This window comes from Nicotiana tomentosiformis, chromosome 1 (assembly GCF_000390325.3).
Source record: "Nicotiana tomentosiformis chromosome 1, ASM39032v3, whole genome shotgun sequence".
NCBI classification, from domain to species: Eukaryota; Viridiplantae; Streptophyta; class Magnoliopsida; order Solanales; family Solanaceae; genus Nicotiana; species Nicotiana tomentosiformis.
Genome location: NC_090812.1, coordinates 110,573,110 through 110,599,275, shown reverse-complemented (window position 1 = coordinate 110,599,275; position 26,166 = coordinate 110,573,110). Strand labels below are relative to the sequence as shown.

The following is a 26,166-nucleotide window of genomic DNA, read 5'->3' as shown; positions in this document are numbered from 1 at the left end:
TTAATGTAAAGTTCATTACTTTACTCAAACAAGTTTTTCAATATTTCCACAAACTGACTTAGCTCCCCTTCAATTATTATATGAACAAGATTTTTCTTCTCTATCTTCCGTTTGTACAGTAGTTTGGTATGTTGTATAAGATAATTAATCATGGTATTTTAAATAAAGTTAATACATTGTTTGGTTATGATTTCAAATCTAGGATAATTAATCCATGTAAGTATTATTTTATATACCAATTGGTGTATTATCTTATCCCACCACCACCAAGAAATAACAAATCCATGTTTAACCTATACATGGATAAAGTACCAAAGGAAAAAAAAAATACCCTTTAGTCTTTTTTCTAGAAGCCTATGAAGACCAAATATCCAAGGGTATGTATAATTGCAAATTTATTATTTTTTTAGTTTAAAAAATAAACAAATAATTTAGATGATACTTTATATACTCAATTTTAATGCAATGAACCAAACACCCAAAAAGAAATAATTCATATACTATTAATCCCCGTATTATTAATCCCTATATTACTAATCTTTGTATACTAATCCATGTATAACTTGTCTTCAAACCAAACCAAACGATCCCTTGTTTTCTAGATGGGCCGGGGCAGATTTAGGAATACAATTACTGGCAAGCTTAATTTCTAGACTTACAGAAAGCCTCTTAACAAGTGAGGGAATGCTCCCTTTCCTTACCTCCCTGTAGAGATATTGGCTTTTCAACTACTAGTATATAAATTTGCGACTTTGACCGTGTATCCCCAGTCAAAGGGGAACTTCACCCTCCTAGTTCTTTATTCCCCAAATACATGGGGAGTAATCCTAAATTTACATAGAAGAATAAGAAAATGAACTGCAACTAATGCTGTACTGTTCCGAAGAGAAATTAGGACGTCAACATATTTATTCCTTCAGCCCTTGTCAGAATAATACCATAGTAGGTAGAAGAAATGGCACATACAATCAAGTCCTGGGCAAGTAAAATGTAAATCTGAACCCACCCAGCTAACCCAGTGAACTCAACTTTCCTAAATAGATCAGCACTCCTTCATGGCATGCATGCCTTCTCTTTAAAGAGCCGCTTCATCTCTGAAAAACAAATGAATCTCCATAGAGAGATTTCGAGCTCCATGGGACACCTTGTGATTCTTGATTTACTAAACCTATAGAAATGAAAGGAAGTAGGGCATCTGCATTTTTCCGCTTAAGATGCTTCAGCGCTTTGTGAATTTTAAGTCATGAGAAAGTACAGTGATTTGGTTTGAATCTTACACCAGAACAATGTATTTGTAATAACCTAGGAAAGCAAAGCTAGAAGGGAGGTGCAGCTAAATCTTCTTCTACCTTGTTATCCTTGCATTTCTTGAGGAGGAGGAACTGTCCTCGCAGGTGCAAAATCTGCAGTCGCCCAAAAGGATATTCAGAAGTATATTACACCATGTTTAATGGTTAACCAAGTGAAAGATTAAAGTAGTCATTAGAACAAAATGCATTCTTAGAGCTTATCTACTAGTTCATCAACCCAGCACACATCTCAGAATTTCATAACTCATACCGTTGAACTAAGTTAATTGATCAAAGATGCATAGCATGAGAGACAAACTCATTAAACGGCTGAATGACATGCAGAAGACAGAGTTATGCGCCTTAGGTCTCATTATGCATGAGATTTATCAGTTATATGCTCCTTCAGATAGACTAGAAATGAAAAATCAGTTAAGCCTGTTACGATATGATAACCTGCTTCAAGAGGATTAGACTATTTTTCATAAAATATGCAGTGCAGTGAAATAGATACTTAATCTTAGGCAGGAAAAATCTTCTATTGGGCCATAATAAGAACTACCAATTAGAAAAGAGGTAGAAAGCTCTGATATAGTTATGAAGGCCATTCTAAGTGCTCATGTGAATTTCCCAATACAAAATGACAACAACAAAACAAAAGCCTCAATCCTAAGCTAGTTGGGGTCGCTATATAAATCCTGGACATCCATTTAACTCCATTTGGACTCCTTTCTTTCCAATATTTCAATATTGTTAGATTAATCATAAAATTGCCTAGCTTTCTGCCGGCCCTTAACCTACTGCAACCCTCCAGTTCTGGGCTTCCCAACACAAACAACAAAGAGGAATTTTAAAACAAGAAAGCAAATGTGATAAGAGACAAATGTACAAAGATACCTCTTCTTGCAGCAAAGGAGGCAGGTTCTCTGCTGAGACAAGGTTCTCTATTTCCTGCAAGACCTTCGTATCTTTTATTCGAGACCATGTATGTGGAGGTAATGCCAGCAATAGTGCTGTCAGCACATCGTTACTTGCAGGGTGCATTGGTGAGCAACCAGCTTGCCCTGAGGGACAGCAGCTAGTCTTTGCTTGAGATGTAGGGACCAGAACATCAACCCCCTGCTCCCCATTCCCATTTACAACTGTCCCAGACACCACTGTAGCAGAATTGTCCCCGGTAGCTCTGTAGCATCTAACACATGTTTGGAGACAGCAAAACCTATCCGATGAACCAGATCTTCCTGCAAAAAGACCTGCTCCTTGGCAGCAAATGTTTGCGGCAACATTAGCCAAACTGCTGTCTGATGCTGCTTTTGACTGGCAGATAGAATTTTCTGAAAATAAAATGCTTGTGACATGCTTATAAAGAGGAGTGTCCTGCACTTGTTTCAATACCTCTTCCTGCAAAGTAAGGTAAGAGTGGTTACTGAACTCATAAATAATCACCTATCCTGCAAGTTACCCAATCAAATCTATATGACCATTTCTAGGAGCCTTCTTTTTTTTCTTTCTATTTACTAAATTTCTTCAGATACCTTACCTTGATAGCTAGCCTTCCTTTCTCCTCATCACTCAAATTTTGACCATTCTCCTCTTGCCTTCGAACTTCCGCTATCCACTTTATGAATTCAACAAAATTTGAAGGTAGATTTGAAAGAACAGTAGAGAGAACATCTTTTATGCCCTTCACATTCTCAGAACTTAACAGGACAGGAAGATCATCCATCAAATGCTTTGAGATAGTGACCCAACTCTCATGTTTACAGCTCTGTAGAAGTTCACCATTCAAAATACATGACTAGTCGCAGAAAGAAGAAAATCCAGGAGTAATTCAATACAGTACATTCCTCCCTCTTTATTATAGAAAATTTACATAACAAATTACATGTTAAATAGTTCTAAAGGCCGATGTTGTTAAACTCCATAAATATTGCAAGGACATCATAGTTTTGAAACAAAAGTCCAAGCTAATCACCTGGCACTAAGACCACAATTCCCAAGCATTTGACAAAGATGTTATCATTATGTTATAGCATGTAAAAGGTAGGTAAAGTAGTAGTTAACAACTATCCGACCAAGCTGGTGTACTGAAAAGAATCAACTAGCAAAGGATCTCACAAGCAGTAATAGAAGTTGCTTCTTATAGTTTGTTCGAACTTCGAAGGAGTTTATATTTAAAGCGAATAACATAATAGCAGCTACTTAAACCTTACCAGGGTATATAGCAGTGCAGGAGCTCTGTGAAGCTTAGTAATTAGCATAAACCTGAAAATTATGTTTTTGCACATAAGTCACTGAAATCCATGCTGCAGAATGATAAAAATATATCAAGTGTGAGATGGATATAGACGGACCGCTAAATTTGAGCAGAAGGAGAATAGGAAGAGAAAATAATGAAGAGAATCTACAGTTATGTTTGAAGAAGACCAGAAGCAGTGCCGAAAGAGTTCAGCATTTAATTTCCAATTTTAGTCTTAATTATAAGAGGAAGACCAAAACACCTAGTAAAACTACTTCTTCTACATATTTATATTCCTTAAGCTAAATGCTTAGCCAGTATCAGTTGACAGCTAAAAAGCATGAACAAGACGCTGTTCAAGGTAAAGAGCATGCTAACAGGCAACAACTCATAGCCATTATGAAAATCAATATCAATATCACAGTACATCTAACTGGAAGTGCATACCCCCTATGTAATCCTGTAGCTTCATCAATTGTGTTCATGGCTTCCCAAAGGAGAGGGAGGGGAACCCAATGAGGAGGATATTTAAACCTCGCAACATCTAGAATCAGTGCCATATCCTTTCCCGCGTGATAACCACCAATAGGCGAAAAGTGGCCCGAACCTGTCTGCCATAAGATTCAGTAGATCCTGTGTGGTCAAACTCCCGATACAGCAATATACTTCTTCACAATCATAAGCATGGGGATAGAGAAGCTATGTTTACATTTACCTGCTTAAAAAGGCCTCTATGATATGATGAGATCAGATGACAATTATCACTAGTAGTGCAGGCCATGACTTGTTTACGGAAGTCATCAACAGTACTATGATTAGAGCGAAAAGCTTCCACCTTCGCTCCTGCACAGTGAGCCAAACATACCACTTTCCCAAAAGAGATCCCTTTAGCTTTAACCTTCTCCAGAGGCTCACAACAGTCCAACATAGATTCATCAAACCATCTCCAAGGCCCTGACAGTTTGTTGAAGCTGATAAGATAATAAACTCCAAGCTCATTGGCGCAAGCAGACTATAAAAAGGATATGAACAACCAAGTTCAAAAGAGTAAAACGTACAAGCATCAAACAGTTTCAGGTGATGAAAGCTAAGAACGTTAAAGCTGTCCTCACCAAGCTCCTTCTTTTCCAAACTGACTCTTTAATATCAGTAGACATTGGTGACCAAGATATGACCCTAACATATAAGTTAATTGGTGGAAAGAAAAGGTTTTCAAGTTTTTAAGATGTGAACATTGAAACAAAATATTATCTAAGATGTTTCTAGTTCATGTAAATTGGAAACAGAAACTGACAATAAGAATGATTTCATGTGACCATGAAGTTTGGACAAATGGACATCAACAAATAATATGCATGAGGCAACTCAGAGCAACAGCTCCTAGATGCATGAACCCTTTTCTGTTAAATGCAAATGGAACGAAATACAGACACAGATATTAACTCTAAAGGAGTTCTCAGAATTATATTACCGAGGTCTAATCTGTTAAAGCCTTAAGTTTGCAAAACTGCACTAGAACGGCAACTTTGATGAACAATTATCCAGAGAATAAACACCTTCAATAAATGAGGTAAGAAAAAATATTAAGTTACACATATAGCAGTTTAGATCTTTGGAAGGTGTCCAGCAACAGTGGCTAGGATTCATGTTGAGAACAGATGATATCAGACTCATGCCAATGCATCACAACATATCAGATCAACTTACAAAGCTCACAGACAAGGCATCAATTTATTTCCCTATCAGAGAGATCTCAACAATAAAAAACAAAGTGAACTACACATCTCTGTGCTATATCTTATAACTAACATGGGCAGGTCGGGATAGGCGAAATTATTGGAAAATAAAGATGTAAAGACCTTCATCAAGAAAATAAACATATAAAGAGCCCGAGACCTTATTAACAATTCAGAAGGCAAGGCCATGAAAAAGTGAAGATCAAAATCATCGATATAGTCGGGAAGGATAGGAACACAGATTCACTTGATGATAGCAGAGTTACCTTTCCATTTTCTTCCTGGATCAATAGCAAGGGCATTCAAGACCATAGAAAGGCTAGCCAAACCACAATAGGCCGGTTCAGACTGTGTCTGAAAATAAGAGATCAACTTGAAAAATCCTTCCATTGTTCCATTCTGGATGGCCTCCAAAAAAAGTTGCTGCAGCTCCAAAAAACACGCAAAAATCAGTACAAAAAGAACAGTCACTGAACAAAGTATCAGATATTGTATCTCTTTCTCATCCCTCCACCTTGTTTCATGCATTTCCTCTTTTCTCTGAGGTATGGCTAATTAAAAGCAGTCTATGCTGATGAAAACAAATTCATGTTTACAGAAGAAATTTATTTTGGATATAACATTCAGTTCATATAACAAAAGACTTAGTTTGATATCTAATAGTATCATTTCAAGATAAATGTAGGAATGGCTTGTATTTGATCAGGCGGGCATTTGAGGTATCTCTGTAAGACAGACCTTCAAATTCCAGGTTTATGCAAGGGTCACTTAACCTTTTCCGAAAAAATTAAGGATCTCCCTAAATAACATTGTTTCCTATGAAATTCAAAACACTGCACAAATACACGGTCACTGGCACACCTATCTTCTTATAGTTTCTCAGTCTAAGAAAAGCTACAATGTTCTCCATATGATACCACAATAGCCTAGTGAAATATTGTGGGAAAAAAAGGAAAGGGACAGCTACCCCTTTTTCAGCTAGGAAGCCTATCATAAACCAGTATGATCAAACTCAGGCAATCAGCGAGAAAGCAAACCGAAACAGATCCTTAAGATAATGGTTGCAGTAATAACTGAGAGCTTTCCCCATTAAAAGATTCAACTTCCACAATGACATAACTTAAAGGATGGGAGGAGCCAAGGATCCAGACAAGTGATCTGAAGGGAGGGCATAGATAAAAATCTGCAGAGGAAACCAGCAGTCGTCCAAGGAGTATTATTATGTAGAGTATTCATTGGAGGTATAAGGCTACAATGTGATAGACTAATAAATAGTTGCTCAACATTTGAATTGGGTATGGCTAGTCTGAGCAGAAAATTTAACTGAAGGCAGATGGAATTGAGCTAAGCAGCATATGGTTGTTTGGGTTGGTAAGGAGTCAAAAGGATGTGCCTCAATGAGGCTGTGGCTGCAAATGAGGAATGCAGCTCTTCTCACTTTGACCTATAGGGGAAAAAGTAACTCATTAATCTCGTATTAATATCATTTTACATATGTCAGGCAAAAGTCATCCTTCAATCAAGTGCAGAAGTTGAAGGGGAAAATGTCACTGTAGCAATTCGGCACAAAAAGCTTATTAAGTTCTTGGAAATAAAGAGTATTCGCGCAATTGTAATAGACTTAATGGCCTGAGTATTCCATCCCTGTAGATATGTAGAAGAGTTAAAAGAATATGAATGATGTCAAGCATATGTTTACTTGGATACTTTGATATAACTCATTTTCTCTATTCCTCTCTGAAGGTCAACTTCAATGGTAAGTCAAAATCTTATGCGACAACTTTTTTTAATAAAAAGATACGCATAAAAAATTATGTATGGAAAGAGCCAGAGAAAACTGCATTCAATCTCTTCATATTAATGACAAAAAGGATTTTAATTTCATGAAACAGCATCAAACTGGAGAAAAAAGATATTCAAGCAAATCTGTATTAGGCTGTACAATGACATCAACTTCAGATGTACACCTTAACAGTCGAACCGAACAATAAGATGAATTGATACCATAACCAAGGGCAAGCAAGTACAATAAACTAGAACATTATCACACATTTTAGTATCTGGAAGTTAAGGGCATACCGCAAGAAATGGGATGTTAAGACTTAAAAAGTGTAGATGTAAAAGTAAGCACAGACAAAGACACCGACAGTTAATTGCCAAAAAAAAAATATCGTACATCATCAATAAATATATCAACAAAACATTGAAGCAGGAAGGGGTAAAATATATGAAAGTCAGATGCCTTCCAATGTGGAAAGCACAAAAATATCTACAAAACCTTAAGAACAGCAAAATTTACAAGTCCGCGTAAAAAAGAAACAGATTCCTGATTTCCTTTTATCACATTTTCTTTTAAGACTGCCATGGCCAAAGTTCTCCATGTGGAACATCAAGGACAAATTTGAATAAAAGGTACTATATGTTATGGGGTCTGGACAGTTAGCAGTGAATTGGTGTCTAAATCAACTTACAATAAACAATTATCTAACGTGTATCATATAGGCCAATCCCTAAGGCTGACCAGCTGATCAAGTTGTTGATCACTGTGGTCACCTGGATCTTGCTGACTCTATTAAATCAATTACCTTCAGCTGAATTACAGACACAGTTTTATTATTTTAATAATATATATACTTATACTAAGTTAGCAACCATTGTGGCCAAATAGTAACGACACAATTACAGATTCAAAATTCTGAATAAAGACCAAACCAATTAACAAATTGGTACCAGCTAGTAAACAGATAGCAAAAAGATTATGATATAATCCATATTCATCCGTGACAAAATAGAACAACAACCAAAGACGGCTAAAACCCTAGTCTTTAACCCTCAGCACAAACGAAAAAGGAAAGAGTAGCACTAAAACTTGCCTTTCCTTCAGTAGAAGCGAAATCAACAGCCGGAGGCGACGGAAGAACTCGCCGATATAAACCCGCCATCGCCATTTTTTCTCGCTTCAGAATCTCCCCCAATAAATACTAGTAGTAGGAGTATCTCTTGTGTGCCTCACCTCACTTAGGGATTTTAATTCCGCTGGTTTAATAGATTCCCCGCGTTAATTTAAAAGGCGCAAACGCGATTCACGAGTCAACAGGATTTGTACCAATATTGTGAAAAACAATAAACAAATTAAATAGAAAAGGTTTGTGTACAATGGAAATATATGGCAAGTAGCACTAATAGACAAAGTATAAGGAATAAAGAAGAACCACTACAATGTGGAAAAAGAGAAAAAGATAAATATTCTATTTTTTATCTAGATCATGAAGAGATTCGGATTTCCTTTTACTTTGTCCTAAGAAAGATCTATTGCAATAAAAACGTTTATCGCATTAAATTAAATATAGAGTAAAGCATTTACGATCTGATTTTAGTTGTGAATACACCTTATGTGTTCTAAAAAATTAATATAAGGATTGATTATGTAATTATTCCAAGAAAATTGATTAAAACTCTATTATAGTCACTGGAAAATCGTCCAACATGTAAACAAATCTCATATTTTCAAATAAAGTTTCTATAATTTACAACGTTTGGTGAGTCATTCACTTATGACCAAAACAAAAAAGGGACAACCACAAATTCATAAATAAAATGAAGCGAGGAATATGCAAAAGAACACAAGTTAATAAAAGAATCATAAAACTTCGCTTAGAGCAATGCCAACAGCTTTTCCTTAAAAAGTTATAACCATGAACATGAATATCGGTTACTTACATTTTGGGTTTACAATCCAAAAGTTTGTACAATTAAATTTCGAAACTTTCAAAACACGTGATAGAAATATAATCAAACCTAAACTTACGCATAAATTTAGGTTTCAAGTCCCACTATTATTAGATTCTCCACATTAATTTACCTCCGCTCGCGGTGGTGTCTTAGTTCCTCCCTGAAATGAAGAGTGGTGGTACCGGGTTCAACTAAATCTAGTATTTTTTACGCATAAGTATTACAATTCATTAAATGCAAAAGTTAATATTTAAAAACATACAATGAGTTCAAACAGCGGCGAATCTACATAGATCATTATGGGTGTTCAAGCACCCATTGTCTTTTACTAGATTTAGTAGATTTACATATGCAATTAATAAAATATTTGGATAAATATTAAGCGAGCAAACACCCACAACTAAACTTGTTTTTCCTCTTTTTAAATTTTTTTTATCTCCGAGCATCCACAACTTTGAAATCTTGGATCCGTCACTAAGTTCAATGCTAAAAATATTAAAGATCAAACACATATAATTTAAATTATGAATCTGCCTAACTTGCTCAACCGAAATTATAGTGAGTAATTCTACGGTTCCCCTAATATTTTCATGTGTTTTTCCAACCCCGGGAGCCATAGCAACATGAGAGATTTGTGCGAGCATAGGTAGGTGGCGCGACCCTTGGGGCTTGTGGTACTGAGCCGCCATAGTTGGTGGACGACTCCTCCCCCTTCTTTGTACTTGGGGAGCAATTGGTACCTCGGCATTAGTCATATTAGAAGCGGCAGATACTCTTGCATGTATTACAAGTATTCCTAGAGTAAGCTCTAACTCAGCATTTAGAATAGAAGAATAAACATGCGACTTGATTTTTAGCCTGTGTTTGTTAGTCCCGCCGATATTGTTGTATTTGTAAATAATAATTTTGTAAAATATAAGTTAACGTAATGAAACAGTAATTAATTCGAGCCCACTGAATTCACAGTGTTTCCTTAAGGAATTTAATCCCTTCCTAGTACCCAAGGTAATGGATTATTTCCTCCAAGGATAGAACGAATCACACACTGGTGTAGCGGTACTTCAAACCCCAGTGTTTCAGCGAACACAAAGTTCGGTAGCAAATCACACTTACAGTTGCTTTGTTTGAAGTTAAAACAATGCAGAACGAAGGAGTAGAAACTCAGAAAATCGTATGAAAATTCTGAGAGGAAGGAGTGCAATGTATAGCCAAATCTGTTGAGCGATTTCAGTTTTGTGTCTTGTGTATTGTGTGTGTCTTTCTTCAACAGTTGCTGCACATATATATAGCAGCCAGTGTTGAAGAAGAACAATCGTCCACCCTCCATGGTGGAGCAAACATTAGCTTGTTTGTGAACAATCGTCCACCCTCCATGGTGGAGCAAGGCCGAAGGCCGAAGCCGTAGCCAAAGCCGAGCGAGCGACGACGACGGCGCAAGGCTTGCTTTTTTCTTAACTCTTTAAGAGCTATAAGAAGAGCAATTATATATATACCCACCAAAAATCTTTTCCTCTTCCAATATGGGACAATGTCTCATTGTCAAGAGGAAAAAACTTAAAATTTTATTCAAAAATTTCATTTTCCCTCCATTTCTCATTCACCCTCAAGACTATTTCATCTTAAAAACAAAAATCCTCAACAGTGTTATCAGCAACAACACATATATGAGAATTTTAATTATCTCTTTCAATTCGTATGATTTGTGGCATTTTCATTGTTTTCACCTGTTGAGTTTTTTGTAATAGAAGAACATGATAAGAAAATATAAAATTTCTTAACGAATTAACTGTTTATCCGATAAGGAAATTGAGTAATTCGTTCTCAAAACCGATAAAACGTTAATTATAAAATTTCAATCCGTTCACTAATTGTTAATCCAATAACCCGATACCAATAAGCCAATTTTGCGGTTCAGCTATCGGTTACGGTTTTGAACAGCCCTCCTAATTAGCGGTGGAGCCAGAATTTTTCCCAGGAATGTCAAAAAAAAATACTAAAAAGTTAATGGGAGTCAACGTATAGTAAATATACATAAAATACAAAATTAATCTAGCAATACAGTTAATTTTCCGACGAAAAGATTTCGATTGACAATCTTTAGTTGAACGTGGCTTCGCCACTGCGGCCTTAAAACACTGGTGCACTTCTGTTTTTTTACCAAATCCTCACCCCCATTGTGCAATTTTAACAAGTAGATGGATAGAAAACACAAATGGCATAGATTATATATGAAGGAACACAATTGGAGATTAAAATTAGGTACTATATATATCATTTTAGTTTTTTAGATGAGAAGAAATTTGGTTAAATGGAGTAGAATGCAGAAGAACAGCTAGTATATTTTTCCAGCTTTTCTTTCACCTTATTCCCATTATTCGTCCTTCGGAAGAAGAGTAATTACAGGAGTGCAAGGATAGTAAATGAACGGAATAGACTTCGATCGGCTGCTGAAGAGAATATGACAGATACAGTAATTTACCCAAGGCAAAATTAAAGCCAAAGTGGCGCATAATTAATGTATAGTATTAACAAATTGAATTCCTGGTTTTCTCTTTTGTGGTAACTTCAGTGTGAATTCTTTTTCAGTTGTTTCCTCAGAAGCACTGGCGCTTTTTTATATTTAAAAGCTTTTAATATGTCTACTTTGCTCGTTTTATTCTTATAGACATATTTTTACAAAAATTGCGCACATATTGAAAAAAAAAACAAAAGCGAATATAAGTACTTAATCATAAAAATAAAACAAATGATGTATAGCTTTAAATTGATACATTTTTACACTTAATAATGGTTAAGCAATTAATATATGGTATAAAAGACAAATATCTTTCACCTTAATTAGTAAGCAATGCATTCTTAGGTGAGCACATCTTTATATTGTTTGATTTATCATAAAGAGATAAAATTTTAATCTACCGTGAGTCCGTGATCCTTTTTCTTTAGTTATCTTAATTTAAGGACAATAATATGAGTATATGAGCAAACCTAAAAATAGCGTGGAGTTACTATCCAATTGGAATGGTCAGACAAAAATTTGAAATGAACGAGTGAAAACCAGATGAGTGGGTAAAAAAAGAGGCCCCAAAAAGTGAAAACGCGAAGTGGATGGGGAATAAAATGCCTGGAAATGGAATTCGCATGCTTCTGTCGATTTCCAATTAGAACGATATTCGGGCGTACAGATCTCTGCCACGTGTACCTTAAAAAAAATCAGGCAATTTCCAAGTCAGTTAGACGTCGCTGTCGATGGAACAAAAAGCAGAAAGGACAATGTGTCGACAAGTCGGCGGCTGCCGCCATGTCGCGGATTGCTTTATTGTCCGCAGGTTTTAATCAGGCAACCTCAGTGTCTTTACCACCTTTTCCCCACTGTTTTTTTCAATAAAAGCAACAAGCTAATCAAGCTACATATTGTAATAGTAGACTAGTAGTAGCAGCAGCATCAGACGATTTAATTATTCCAGTTAAAATCGACTGAAAATTAGAGTGAAAATTGGGGGTATAGGGGGTGCGAGTTCAGTTGGGGGTATAAATGGTAGACTGTGTTGGACTGATCATTGGCATTGACCCCTAACATGCCAAATGCCGTAACTGTATGCCTTTTACTCTAAAGTCTTTTTTACCCCACCTTATTTGTTGCTTGCTCCAAAAATACTCCAATAAAAAATGGAGTTTTTACCTTTTCATAAGCAATGGTGTTTCTATCTTCTGATTAAAATAAAGAGAGGAAGTATCAGATAATCAAATAGATTTTCTCGTTAATTTCTTAATTACAAATTTTATGCTTATTTCTCGTTTCTTATAGTAGTAGATATGGCATTAAATTTTTGTAATACATTGACTCACTTTTTGTGTATTGGTGGTAACCGAATCTGTTAACCTACAAAAACACGCATTGCTAAGGTTATCATGTTCACCAATGTTGGACCGGACTTACACCTAATGTTGTAATTAGGATTTTAATATGTGATATCAGTGTAATTATCACTTATCTCAACAAATAAATAAGCCATCTCATTGGAATATAAATGGACTATTACATCACGTTTTAATGCAATATCAAGTACCCGCCTATTTCTCCTTTTTTTTCTTAAATATAATATACTCTAAAAAGAAAGTACTCACTTTATTTGAGTATCACTCTCTCATACTCGCTATGTTTATTTTTACTTGTCCAATATTTTAAATATAGATTTTTACTTTTACTTGTCACTTTTAGCATATCAAGAGAAGACAATTTCTTTTTTTCATGTTATACCAACAGTATTAATTACTCATTTCAAATCATTTTCTCAAATCTATTAAAAATATGCATCAATTAATATGGATATTATGGTAAGTTATTCACTTTATTTATTATTTCTTAAGGAGTGTGCATAGTCCATAGTTGACAGGTAAAAGTGAACGGAGGGAGTAGTATCTTTTTTATTTTACTTTTGCAAAAACATTGTAGCAAAAAAAATATTTGCGCATTAGAATACCCAAAAGAAATTTTTTTAAAAAAACAAAATTCTACTTTTACTCATCCAAGAATTTATGATCATTAATTACTCATTTAAGGAGGAGACAAAGATAATTTAGCCAAATACCTTATAATAAATGATGATATAAATGGTTTTCTTAACAATTGTGCCGAAAAGCTCAAAACGTTAAACAACATATAAGTAGGACCAAAGGGAGTTAGCTCACGCCACATTTATGAACTTGTCTTTTAACTCATCCAAAGTCCAAATTTTAATTGAGTCAAGTGAATTTAGGCATAAGTTTAACATAATTCGTACACATACCAACGACTGATTATGTATAATATACATCATTATGTCAACTTGGGAATTATTTTATAACCTGCACATGAAATTGGTACCAATTGTTGGAATTTAACTTGCTGGTGAAAGGTTAGATTATTGAGATGACATATGAAAATTCAAGTACGAGTAGTAAAGTTTCATTTCATAAAAGCCTTTTTAATTTGTTTGCTATTCATAGAAAAATTATGATAAATGAATAATTCACTACATTGACTGTCGTTGAAGAAGAGGAAAAGCATGTGACCTCTTTTTCTCATCCTTCTTCACGCAACAACAAAGAAGACAAAATACTTGTAAAAAATGTACAGAAGCTTTAAAGGACAGACAACTAAAGAAACAAAAAAGTGGCAAATCGGTCATTTGACCATAAGGAACGTAGCATGTTAACAGTACATCAAATCTCTGCAACAAAACCTGTCTCTTTGATACCCTTCTCTTTCATTTTTCAAGACAGACATCCTCTTTTCTTCTCCTCCCTCTTAAATACCCTTATTATCATACACTGTTTTCTTGTCACTTCTCAAACTTCACAGTTTTTTGTTTTGTTTCTCTAACCAAAAACCATGACATTCTTACCAAAACTCTCCGTTCTTGTTCTCAACTTTTGTTTTTTCTGGGCTTTCATGTCTACTACTCTTGTGTTTTCTCAGCCTGCTCTTAACATGGTGGAACAAGAATCAGTGTACAATGTTCTTGAGTCCATTAACTCTGAAATCCCGTGGCGTTCTCTGTTTCCTGATGATCTCTGCTCCTCTTCTCCACATGGGGTTGTTTGTGACTACTTTGTTCAAGAAAACTCAAACACAACATTTACTGCTCATATAACTGAGATTAGTCTTGGTTATGTTTCAGATTATGCTCCTAACCCACCTTGTACACCTAATAGTACTCTAAATGCTTCCCTTTTTGCTCCTTTTTCTTACCTCAGAAAGATCTTTGTTTACAAATGTTTCACTGAAAATGAGGTTTCTTTGTTTGACTTTGGATCTTTGCCGCCTTCTGTTGAGGAGCTGGTTTTTATGGAGAACCCGGGTCTTGTTGGGGTTGTAAGTGAAAAAGTTGGTAACTTGACGAGTATGAGGAGGTTGGTATTGAGTGGAAGTGCTGTTTCTGGGAAAATACCAGATGGGGTTGGTGGTTTGATCAACTTAGAGCAGTTGACACTTTCAAGAAACAAACTTGGTGGTGAAATTCCAGTGGGGTTAAAGACACTGAGGAAACTCAGGGTTCTTGATTTGAGTCAAAATGAGCTTGAAGGAAATGTTCCTGAGTCTATAGGAAACTTGACTCAAGTTTTAAAGCTTGACTTTAGCTACAACAAGTTGTCTGGGAAAATTCCTGAAAGTTTAAAGGGTTTGAAGAGTTTGGAGTTTTTGGACTTGAGTTACAATCATTTTGCCAATTTTGGGATTCCATTGTTTTTGGCAGAGATGCCTAGTTTGAGGGAAGTGTATCTGAGTGGGAATTTGCTAGGAGGGCAAATTCCAGAAATATGGGAGAATCTTGGGAGTATTGTAGGGATAGGATTATCACAAACGGGACTAATTGGGGATATTCCTGCTTCTATGGGGGTATATTTGAAAAAGATTTGCTATTTGGGGCTTGATAATAACAAGTTGGAAGGGGCATTGCCTGAAGAGTTTGGTGCACTGGAACATGTTAATGAGTTGCATTTGGAAAACAACAATTTGAGTGGAAAACTTCCATTCTCTGCACAATTTGTCTCCAAAGTGGGAGAAAAGTTGAAGTTGGAAGGCAACCCTCATCTTTGTGCAGATGAAGACTTGAGAATTTCTAATGTTAGTGGTAGCTTGGGGCAACTAAAGTTGTGTAACAAAGCTGATGTTCCCAAATATGTCCCTTTCTCTAGAGCATCTTCACTGTTACCTGCTTCATATGTTCTTATTTTTATTGGAATTTTGTGTTTCCTGTGCTAGTAGATAATCTTGGACTTATACTGATTGATGACTTAAAGGCTAGGAAAATTTTAGACTGTTGTTCTGGTTTCACTTGTTGATAGAAGATTTTTTGGGTTCTAGTAGAATTTACTTTCTGTCTTTTTCTTTTTCTTTTTGGGGTTCAAAGAGAAGCAACCAAGAGATGTAATTATTAAGTTCTTAATTTAAGGAATTTGCATATAGTAACATTCTTGGTTTTCTGTTTCAGTTTTTAACTGCAATGTTTGTCTGTGGTGTATGCGAAACAGATTGCCAGACTTGAAAGTTGTGTTTTCCAGTGTATTGTCTAAGGACAAATCATATATTACTGTTATATTATCATTGGGAAAATCTACATGGGACAATGATGACAAACTACTACATTAATTAAGTAGCAAATGTAAGTTGGATACAGGGTAATGATGTATTGTGCTATGACTAGATTCAGATTTCAGAGTAATTGAATGGCAGAAAAGGAAAATAGGGAAAAAAACTAGGAAATAGGAAACTGAATCTACATTGCAAACAAGGCATCAAAAGGTTAGATTGTAAATAGGTTCTAATCATTGTATAGGAAAATTTTGGTATATCAAAACAGGTGGCCAGATTTAACTTAAACTACACAAAAAATTGACTGATTTCGAGTCCATCTTATATTCTTTGTTTTTCTTAAACAATGCCACTACTCTTTCTCTATCTCACAGTTTCTTGAACTTAACATGGAACTTTCACATCCTGTTTCTGTTCCATTATCCATTGGTGCTGTACTAGAAGAGGTGGTGACTTTGGATTTAGATGTTCGGGACGAGCCGGACCCCACTCCACCATCCTCCTTGGATTTCTTCCGCCGTGTTTTTTTGGGTATGTCCGGGAGGTCCCTTGCTGGAGAATCAGAGCCACCACCTCCTGAGCCAGGGCGGCTGTGTCGGCTTGACCTTGAACCATCGGACGACTCTTTGGTGTGTCGCCTGGAGCTCCTGGATTTGGACTCTTTCTTTGGAGAAGAAGTACTCCCACTCCCAGTTTCTGATGAAGAATGGCGCCTAGATGTCTTTGACACTTCTGGTTGGTCATCTGGTAATGAAGAATTTGCATTTTTGTACTTTTGGTTTGCATCTGCAGTTCAATTCAATTGTACACAAATGAAAACAAGGGCATCCTCTCATGCAAAGTTCTATTCAGTAAAATATTTCAAAGGTTCTTGGTTGATAGAGATGTGTCTATTGTGATGTGAAAATTATAAGCAGAGGTAGACAACAGAATTTGATATATATGTCGAGTTAGAAACAGGGGTGTGGATCATTAATCTGATCAGGTACGTTAACTATATATATGGAAAGTGAAGAGAAGAATGGAAAGTGTGACAGAAAACTTACCTTCAGAAACATATTTGATATCGGGATGATCATTAGGATCTAATGGAGGACCCAAAGGGGCTGTATGAAATTTTCCTGGTTCTTTGAATTCTTTCATCTGCACAACACATTAAATGATGATGATGATCCAACAAACATGTGAAACATTAACATAAAACTATGAAAATATAGTTTAATTACCCAGCTGGGAGATTCAACGGATGGTCCATCCCATCCTATATGGGCAACATGCTTTACATCTGTAGGTAAACCAATCTGCATTTCTGCTTCTTTTTCCCCTTCTGCAATATCATGTTCATTTTTGTTAATGATTTAATTAATTACCTTGAAGAACCCAATAATTTCAACAAAGAGAAAACTGATAGTAATAAAAAGTAAGGACATTAAATGAAGGATAATTGCTCACCAAATATCTGAGAAATACCTAAGGCCTTTAAAAGGCCTTTCACTTTTGTGGCCATCCTCAGCTGCTAATAACTGCTTTTTATATAAGTCTAGAACTTTTTCTTCTTCTAAATGCTACTAAAGAAGATGTTTCTTTCACTCAAAAATCATGCATTTGTTTCTTGAATCTGAAAAAGAAGAAGGTGAAGACAAGAATATTAATATGACTCAAAACTCATATTATGACATTCCCAAAATAAGAAGAAAAAGTGAAGATACAATTAGAAATTAACCTTCTTCAGTAGGATGGAAGAAAGTGAATGAAATATATAAGAATTCAGCAAAATGGGGTAGCTCAAAATGACCAAATAGCGGATTGGGAAAAAGAAACTCAAAAATTCAGATATAAATCAAGAAATGGACTCAAACCCTAAAAAAAGAATTTTAGGTTCGACTCCTCTCTAACTATCATAAAGCAAAATGATGTTAAAGCAATCCTTTCATCCATTCAATGGCAATGAATTGCAAGCCATTGCTAACCAGAAGCCTATCGTAAATTTAGGAACGGTAATTAAGTTTCTTAGTTTCTAACTTTTCATTTTATTAATTTAACGAGAGTTTAATAATTTTTGCCTTCTGAATCTCTATGGTTTTATTTATTTATCTTCAATCTCTATGGTTTTATTGACTTGCCAATCTTTGGAAATCTAAGCTAAAAGCCACTAAAATCGAATGGTCGCACAATATTCTTGTTAATGAATGTCAATCCTCCTCGCTCTCAAGGGAATGGCTCAATTACCAAGATGTTGCAATTCAAACTTTTTCATTCTCTATCCCATTGTAATAAGTACAGTAGTTTTTTTTTAACGTAAAAAACAAAATAACTACTTCAAATAAAGATATAAGGTTGGTGAAATTTTTTCTCTTGCCATTTTAAATACTACATAGTATTTTATCCAGCTTCCTACTTAATATTTCTAAGTTCTAGTCCTATTAGCTAACTAGGTGTTAGGACCCGATTCTTTGTCAATCGGGCGTGGCGCGGCTGTGGCAAGGATTGGGGCATGATGGCCTTGCTGTTAGCCTATGCGGGAGCAAAACGATCATGCGGGACACTAGACGAGAAACATTGTCATGAGAACAAGTATTGGCCAAGGTCTTGGGACAGGCAAGACAAGTTTGGCAAAGGCTTGATGAGGCAGTGCAGACAAGTTTGGGCGGCATGAAGCGGCATGCGCGCCAAAGACAAAGGTACGGGCAGTTCGGATTGTGGGAGCGCCAAGCACAAGCTAAGCTAAATTGCGGAGGCACGGAATGATGGCAAAGGGTTTCAATAGCCAAGGCAAAGCTATGTGAGACAAAATACAAGCAATGGCATGGGAGAAACAAGTGTTGACAAATACAAGGCAGAAATGCGGCTAAGGCAATGTGCGGGCGACAAAGAGTGTCGGGCGTGTGCGGCAAAATCATGGGCAGCAGGTTGCGGACAAAGACATTGGCGCGGAGCAATGTCAAAATCAGCCAAGGCTGGGCGCAATGCCAGCCTTGGGCGTGCAATAGCTGACTAACAAAAGGAGCACATACAGTGCACTTGCCAAAGCAGTGGGCCGTTGTATTTTGGTAATGACTTGTATCTATATCTGTTTAATGCTTGTATATAATATCATTTCGTGTGGAAAAATAGCCTAAGTAGTTGGGGATGTCAACTACAAGATAGGACTGATTTAGCAAAGGTGTGTACAAGGCAGGTTTCAGTGGAAGGTGGGACAAGTACTCCACCAAAGAGCTGAGTGCTCCACAAAACAGGGTCAAGTGTTCCACAATGCATGCTGATGATGGCCATTTCGTGGATAATGCCCCCATTAAGTGGTCAAAGTGCTGATTTAGTGCTTGAAGTGGAACAAGCACTAGAATATACTACCCCTTTTGTAATATTGTCCCTTCAGATCTGCTAGTGGCAGCACCTATACTTATAAATATGTGAGAATTTCGTGTGGAATTCAGAGGAGAGAAGAAGTAAGCAGAGGGTCTTCAAAAGAAGAAGAGTGTCTTCGAAAGGAAGTTCTGTTGTGAGACTTCCAAGTGGGAAACAAGAGAGAAACGTGAGGGTTTCTAAGTGTTTCAAACGGGGGCTAAGGCTGGGCATTGGGCAGGTCGTAGTGTGCAAGATCGACTTGTGATCTTTGCTAGACGAAGTGGACTGTGAACGAATTGTGTTCATAGTAAAGTGGGAAACAAGAAAGAAACGTGAGGGTTTCTGAGTGTTTCAGAAGTGGGCTAAGGCTAGGCATTTGGGCAGGTCTTAGTGTGACAAGATCGACTTGTGATCTTGGCTGGTCGAAGTGGTCTATGAACGACTTGTGTTCATAGGAAAGTGAGGAGTCCTTTGTATATTTTCATATTAATACAAAGGTTGGGATTTTCCCGTACTTGATTGTGTTCTCTTTATGTTGCTGCCGAATTTTGCTTAAGGCCGAACTTGCTGAAAAGTTGGCTAAGTGTTGGAAAAAGCTGAGTAACTTGAGTGTTAGGTTGCTGCCGTGCAGTGTCAATTAGGCACGAAAAATTGGCCCAAATTGACCCCGCGACAACTGGTATCAGAGCTACCCTGATAAACTAATATCAGAGTAGAGCAAAGTTCGTAGCGGTGGTAAGACGATCAATAGAAGATTTCGTGTTACTGTTTGAGAACATGGCTCGTGGCACAAATGCGGAACTGCACCAAAGAATGGAACAGTTGGAAGCACTCGTTGGGCAGGCTCTTGAAATGGGTTTCGATTCTTCTGTTCTTGCGAGAATGGCCCGCCTAGAGGCAGATTATGCAGCGAGGTATAAGACTACGCTGGCAGAAATGGCCTTGGTACGCAAGGATGAGGAAGAACAGCGCGAGGAGGTGGTTCAACTTCGAAGGGCGTTACAAAATAATGCCCCTAGAAACAATGATCGCACCAAAGTGAGGATCCCGGAGCCAAAGCCTTATGGCGGTGCAAGAAGTGCCAAAGAACTGGAAAATTTCTTGTGCGATATGGAACAGTATTTCCTGGCTGCTCGTGTGCCGAATGATGAAAAAGTGACCATCACACCGATGTATGTGACGGATGATGCAAAGGTATGGTGGCGTACATGAGTAGTAGAAGCGGAAAGTGTTGGACTGCCCAAGATTGAAACTTGGGAGACGTTGAAGAAGGAATTAAAATCCCAATTCCTTCCAACTAACTCGTCGTGCGTGGCGAGAGACGGACTGCACCACTTGAAACAAAGTGGTACGGTAAGGGAGTATGTCAAGGAATTTTCATCCTTGATGCTCAATATAAGTAACATGGCAGAAGAAGACAAGCTGCATTACTTCATGAGCGGGTTGAAGGGCTGGGCGTAATTAGAGTTGAGAAGGCAGAATGTTCAAAGCCTCTCTACTGCTATTGCAGCAGCAGACGCGTTTGCTGACCTCAATATAGGTCATGACCCTGTTGAGTCTTCGCATTCAAAGTCCGACGGAAGAAAGGACAAGGGAAAGGAATGGAAGAAAAGTGGGAAAGGCCAAGCTGCCGAAGACGTGGGTCTTGCCAAGAATGGAAGGCAGACAGAGACTTCCAAGGGCAAGGACAGAAGCGGAAAATTCAGTGGCTGCTTCACTTGTGGTGGTCCGCACTTGAAGAGGGACTGTCCGGTGCAGGCTAGGGTGAATGTTATGTTGGCTGCAGAGAGACAGGAACAAGTAGCGGAGGCAAATGCCATTGTGGCAAATGTGAATGCACCTCTAGGGGACTTGTATGTCAACAACCCCTTGGGGTTGATTCATTAAGTCGGCTCGATGAGGACGTCGATTTCAAAGGGTACAGGTGATTTGTTAGGACCCGATTCTTTGTCAATCAGACGTGGCGCGGCTGTGGCAAGGATTGGGGCGTGATGGCCTTGTTGTTAGCATATGCGGGAGCAAAACGATCATGCGGGACACTAGACGAGAAACATTATCATGAGAACAAGTATTGGCCAAGGTCTTGGGACAGGCAAGACAAGTTTGGCAAAGGCTTGATGAGGCAGTGCAGACAAGTTTGGGCGGCATGAAGCGGCATGCGCGCCAAAGACAAAGGTACGGGCAGTTCGGATTGTGGGAGCGCCAAGCACAAGCTAAGCTAAATTGCGGAGGCACGGAATGATGGCAAAGGGTTTCAATAGCCAAGGCAAAGCTATGTGAGACAAAATACAAGCAATGGCATGGGAGAAACAAGTGTTGACAAATACAAGGCAGAAATGCGGCTAAGGCAATGTGCGGGCGACAAAGAGTGTCGGGCGTGTGCGGAAAAATCATGGGCAGCAGGTTGCGGACAAAGACATTGGCACGGAGCAATGTCAAAATCAGCCAAGGCTGGGCGCAATGCCAGCCTTGGGCGTGCAATAGCTGACTAACAAAAGGAGCACATACAGTGCACTTGCCAAAGCAGTGGGCCGTTGTATTTTGGTAATGACTTGTATCTATATCTGTTTAATGCTTGTATATAATATCATTTCGTGTGGAAAAATAGCCTAAGTAGTTGGGGATGTCAACTACAAGATAGGACTGATTTAGCAAAGGTGTGTACAAGGCAGGTTTCAGTGGAAGGTGGGACAAGTACTCCACCAAAGAGCTGAGTGCTCCACAAAACAGGGTCAAGTGCTCCACAATGCATGCTGATGATGGCCATTTCGTGGATAATGCCCCCATTAAGTGGTCAAAGTGCTGATTTAGTGCTTGAAGTGGAACAAGCACTAGAATATATTACCCCTTTTGTAATATTGTCCCTTCAGATCTGCTAGTGGCAGCACCTATACTTATAAATATGTGAGAATTTCGTGTGGAATTCAGAGGAGAGAAGAAGTAAGCAGAGGGTCTTCAAAAGAAGAAGAGTGTCTTCGAAAGGAAGTTCTGTTGTGAGACTTCCAAGTGGGAAACAAGAGAGAAACGTGAGGGTTTCTAAGTGTTTCAAACGGGGGCTAAGGCTGGGCATTGGGCAGGTCGTAGTGTGCAAGATCGACTTGTGATCTTTGCTAGACGAAGTGGACTGTGAACGAATTGTGTTCATAGTAAAGTGGGAAACAAGAAAGAAACGTGAGGGTTTCTGAGTGTTTCAGAAGTGGGCTAAGGCTAGGCATTTGGGCAGGTCTTAGTGTGACAAGATCGACTTGTGATCTTGGCTGGTCGAAGTGGGCTATGAACGATTTGTGTTCATAGCAAAGTGAGGGGTCCTTTGTATATTTTTTCATATTAATACAAAGGTTGGGATTTTCCCGTACTTGATTGTGTTCTCTTTATGTTGCTGCCGAATTTTGCTTAAGGCCAAACTTGCTGAAAAGTTGGCTAAGTGTTGAAAAAGGCTGAGTAACTTGAGTGTGAGGTTGCTGCCGCGCAATGTCAATTAGGCGCGAAAAATTGCCCCAAATTGACCCCGCGACACCGGGGAAGGCGGTAGCTTTTGGGAAAAGGTAGTACTACTGTTTTAATAGTTAGACAAAACGCTTCAGAAAATATTAAGTTTAAGCACTTTACACTTAGGCGTTTGTTTAAATTTTTTATTTTAGAAAATTTTGAAAGCTGAGTCTCTGCAAAGTTTGAAGTTGAAATTGTATTTGACATAAATTTCATTTGGAAAAAAAAGTTAAAATTACTATTTTACTTGAAATGCTTCTAAATCAAAATTTTCAATATATCACTCGTATTTCAAAATTTGAAGTTCAGTACTTACAAATACTACTATTGGCTAAACTTCAATTTATATTTGCAAATGAAGTCATGGCCAAGAAAATGGTAACTTTGTCTTTGTGAGTTTGCTTATATTATTTGTTACAATAAAATAAAGAAAAAGGATTACGGTAAATTAATGACAGCGTATAATTAGTCACCTTATTACACATCACATAATATATAAAATATGACAAGATGTGGTCAGCTAAGCAATGTGTTGTCCAAATAAAGAATAGTATAGATTTATATGCCCAGCCAATTAATTTGAGACTTGAACGTAATTATTATAGTTGTACTTTGGTTAAATAATCTACAGTATAAAGTTGTTATAATTTCTCCCCTAGATATTTATTGAGGGGTAAAAATATATCAGTTAAAATTATGCGTGCTTTCTTAAAATTCGTATGATAATACAGAATAAGAACGAGTTTTAACATAAAAGCCAAAATATGTTTTTTTTTTTTTAAAAAGTACTTTTAGTAGTTAGTGCTTTTCAACATGTATGCTAACTTTTTTTTGTAAAACCAACAAAATAGACATGTTAAAATTACGTTTCTACATAAAGATTCATAATATTAGTATAATTACTTATAAATAATTTTTATATATATGGGGTAATTTTAAAATTGTCGACATGAAATAAGATGTAAAAAGTTAGACGAAGGAAGACAAAAAAGGAAAAAAGAATTCACATCCAAGTTAACTCGAAAGAGAAAACCAGGAATTGATTTTGGTAGTGTACTATACATTATTTATTATTATCTGCCATGCTGTCCTTGTTTTGGGTAAAAAAGAATTTCTTACAGTATCTCTGTCAAATTCTTTACAGCAGCTGAAGTCATTCCTTCATTAATAGTGTAGCACTCTAGTAGTTAATCTTATTACAAAGGACGAATAATGAGAATAAATGAAAGGAAAGGTTGAAAATCTATATTTTATATTAAAAGTACGAAGTCCCTTAGCGAAATGTCTCTCGTCTTTTTTACCATTTAAAAATAAACTTCATACCGGATAAAATAGTCATTTAATTATATTCTTACTATTAAATTAATTAAAAATTTATTATTAAATCTCTTTCCTTATTTAAATTAGGTAAAAACTCCTAATATTTAAGAACTTAAAAATCAAGTAAGATTTTATTTCTATAAATTCTTGACTAATATTTATAGATAATTTATTAATGGAATGTAATTATTTAATTTTGTCTATATTTGAAAGACTTCTTGAATTATCTGTGTGATTTAACAAATCTAGCATATCCTAATTAAATCATTATTACTGAGATGTGATTCAATATTAACAATTCAGTCCCTATTTAAATTTAGTGATTAATTAGTGCAGTCGTTGAAAGATTCGTGTTTTATAATAGTTCATCATAGAAAAGAAAAGGTGAAGTATTCAAAATCATCGTATGCATAGTTTTGACTATATGTAATTGAATAAATGATCGTTTAGATCTGTGTATGGTCAAAACCGATTCTTAGTCATAAAGACCGGTCGAGACAATGACGTTTCAATCGAAGGGTATCCACATGGCGAGCTCGGACGAATTCTGAAGTAGAGACGTCGAGCTTCGAGTTATAAGACCAATCAACGGCAAAACTCGATATCATTATCGAGCCCGTATCCGAATCGGACTATGGGGCAATGCCGATCGACACAGGCTCCGAATATCGATTCTCCAAAGCAGAACCGAGCTCGAACTAAGACTGGGGATTCGATCTAGCACCAAGCTCGAGTCAGTGCCAAGCTCGCAGACAAGAGCCGTTACAACCGCACCACGAGAGAGAATCTTGGCGAGAATCAAGGGAGAGACAAACCATCATGGGTTCTCCACTATATATATTATTTTATTATGTTGTTATAGATAAAAGTAGTGACCATCTACTATAAAAAGGGAGACAGACTACAATATATAAGGGTCCTCCAAGATACATTAAGACTTCATTGTGCTTGTTCTTCTAATATTTTTCAGTCTTCCCGTCCATCATTCCCATTTCATAGCAACCAATACCTGTATTGTCATTTTGTATCAAAGAAATTTGCATACCCTTAGAACTATATCTAAATTTAACGTTATCCGATTTTTCGGGTAAACAGTTTGGCGCCCACCGTGGGGCTAAGGGTAACGGTGATTGTTTGATATAAATCTACAGTACACTCCAGCTTACAACTTCGAATCAGCCATGGCTCTACCTATCGACCTCGAAGCCGGCCTTTAAGATGAAACCAACAACTTGGTGCCCGGGGCCGGAGGGCTACCTGACAACGGCAACGAGGCTCGAATCGAAGAATCCGAAATTCGAGCCGAAGTACCACTGGATATCAATTCACAAATAGCTCAAGAAGCGAATCAGCTTTCTGAACCGGAGAGAAGCGTTCAGGGCGGTGCTCGATCCATAGCCCGAGGCACCTACAGCACGGGGGAAATCGGGGTCAGCTTGCGTATGATTTTCGAAATGTTACAAGCCCAACAAGCAGCGATAGCTCAGTTGCAGAGCCGAACTCATACGCAAAGTAGGCCGAACTCCAATCCGCTTCTTCAAGAAGTCACCCCCAGAACGGAACCCGCCGTAGTGAAATGAAACGAGCAAGAATCGGGGACCGCTCCTGAAATTGCTAAATTGCTCGAGGAACTCACAAAGCGAGTCGAAGCCAACGACAAAAAAAGTGAAAACGTATAACGCTAGGGTCAATCAAATTCTGGGGACTTCACCAATGATAAAAGGACTCGATTCGTAAAAATTCATACAAAAGACTTTTTCCTCGAGCGCGCCCCCAAAACCAATCCCCAAACAATTCTATATGCCAGAAATTCCCAAATATAACGGTACGACCGATCCTAACGAACATGTCACCTCCTACACATGTGCCATCAAAGGCAACGATTTGGAGGATGATGAGATCAAATCCGTGTTGTTGAAAAAGTTTTGAGAGACCCTCGCA

General features: G+C 37.3%; 3 protein-coding genes across 4 annotated transcripts; 1 reads left to right on the top strand and 2 right to left on the bottom strand.

The window, feature by feature from the left end:
* Positions 1-1,030: 1,030 nt before the first annotated feature.
* LOC104090966 (glutathione gamma-glutamylcysteinyltransferase 1-like) lies at positions 1,031-8,430 on the bottom strand. Of its 2 annotated transcripts, XM_018769038.3 has the most exons (9): positions 8,138-8,430; positions 5,531-5,687; positions 4,244-4,482; positions 3,976-4,139; positions 3,503-3,554; positions 2,830-3,057; positions 2,187-2,690; positions 1,350-1,403; positions 1,031-1,168 (listed from the first exon to the last, which is right to left on the bottom strand). In XM_018769038.3, exons 1-9 carry the CDS (start codon positions 8,210-8,212, stop codon positions 1,163-1,165), a joined length of 1,479 nt encoding a protein of 492 aa, XP_018624554.1. In that variant the 5' UTR covers positions 8,213-8,430; the 3' UTR covers positions 1,031-1,162. The 2 variants fall into 2 exon arrangements, with proteins under 2 accessions (XP_018624554.1, XP_009594480.1); XM_009596185.4 differs by lacking the exon at positions 1,031-1,168 and having other exon boundaries at positions 1,201-1,403.
* Positions 8,431-14,267: 5,837 nt separating this feature from the next.
* LOC104090967 (piriformospora indica-insensitive protein 2) lies at positions 14,268-15,950 on the top strand. Its single transcript, XM_009596186.4, has one exon. It carries the CDS (start codon positions 14,368-14,370, stop codon positions 15,739-15,741), a length of 1,374 nt encoding a protein of 457 aa, XP_009594481.1. The 5' UTR covers positions 14,268-14,367; the 3' UTR covers positions 15,742-15,950.
* A 332-nt stretch (positions 15,951-16,282) lies between these two features.
* Positions 16,283-17,956, bottom strand: LOC104090968 (CRIB domain-containing protein RIC8). The gene is made up of 5 exons (XM_009596187.4): positions 17,795-17,956; positions 17,524-17,689; positions 17,298-17,398; positions 17,118-17,214; positions 16,283-16,857 (listed from the first exon to the last, which is right to left on the bottom strand). The coding sequence occupies exons 2-5, from the start codon at positions 17,576-17,578 to the stop codon at positions 16,424-16,426; spliced, it is 687 nt and encodes a 228-aa protein (XP_009594482.1). The 5' UTR covers positions 17,579-17,689; positions 17,795-17,956; the 3' UTR covers positions 16,283-16,423.
* Between the last annotated feature and the right edge of the window lie 8,210 nt (positions 17,957-26,166).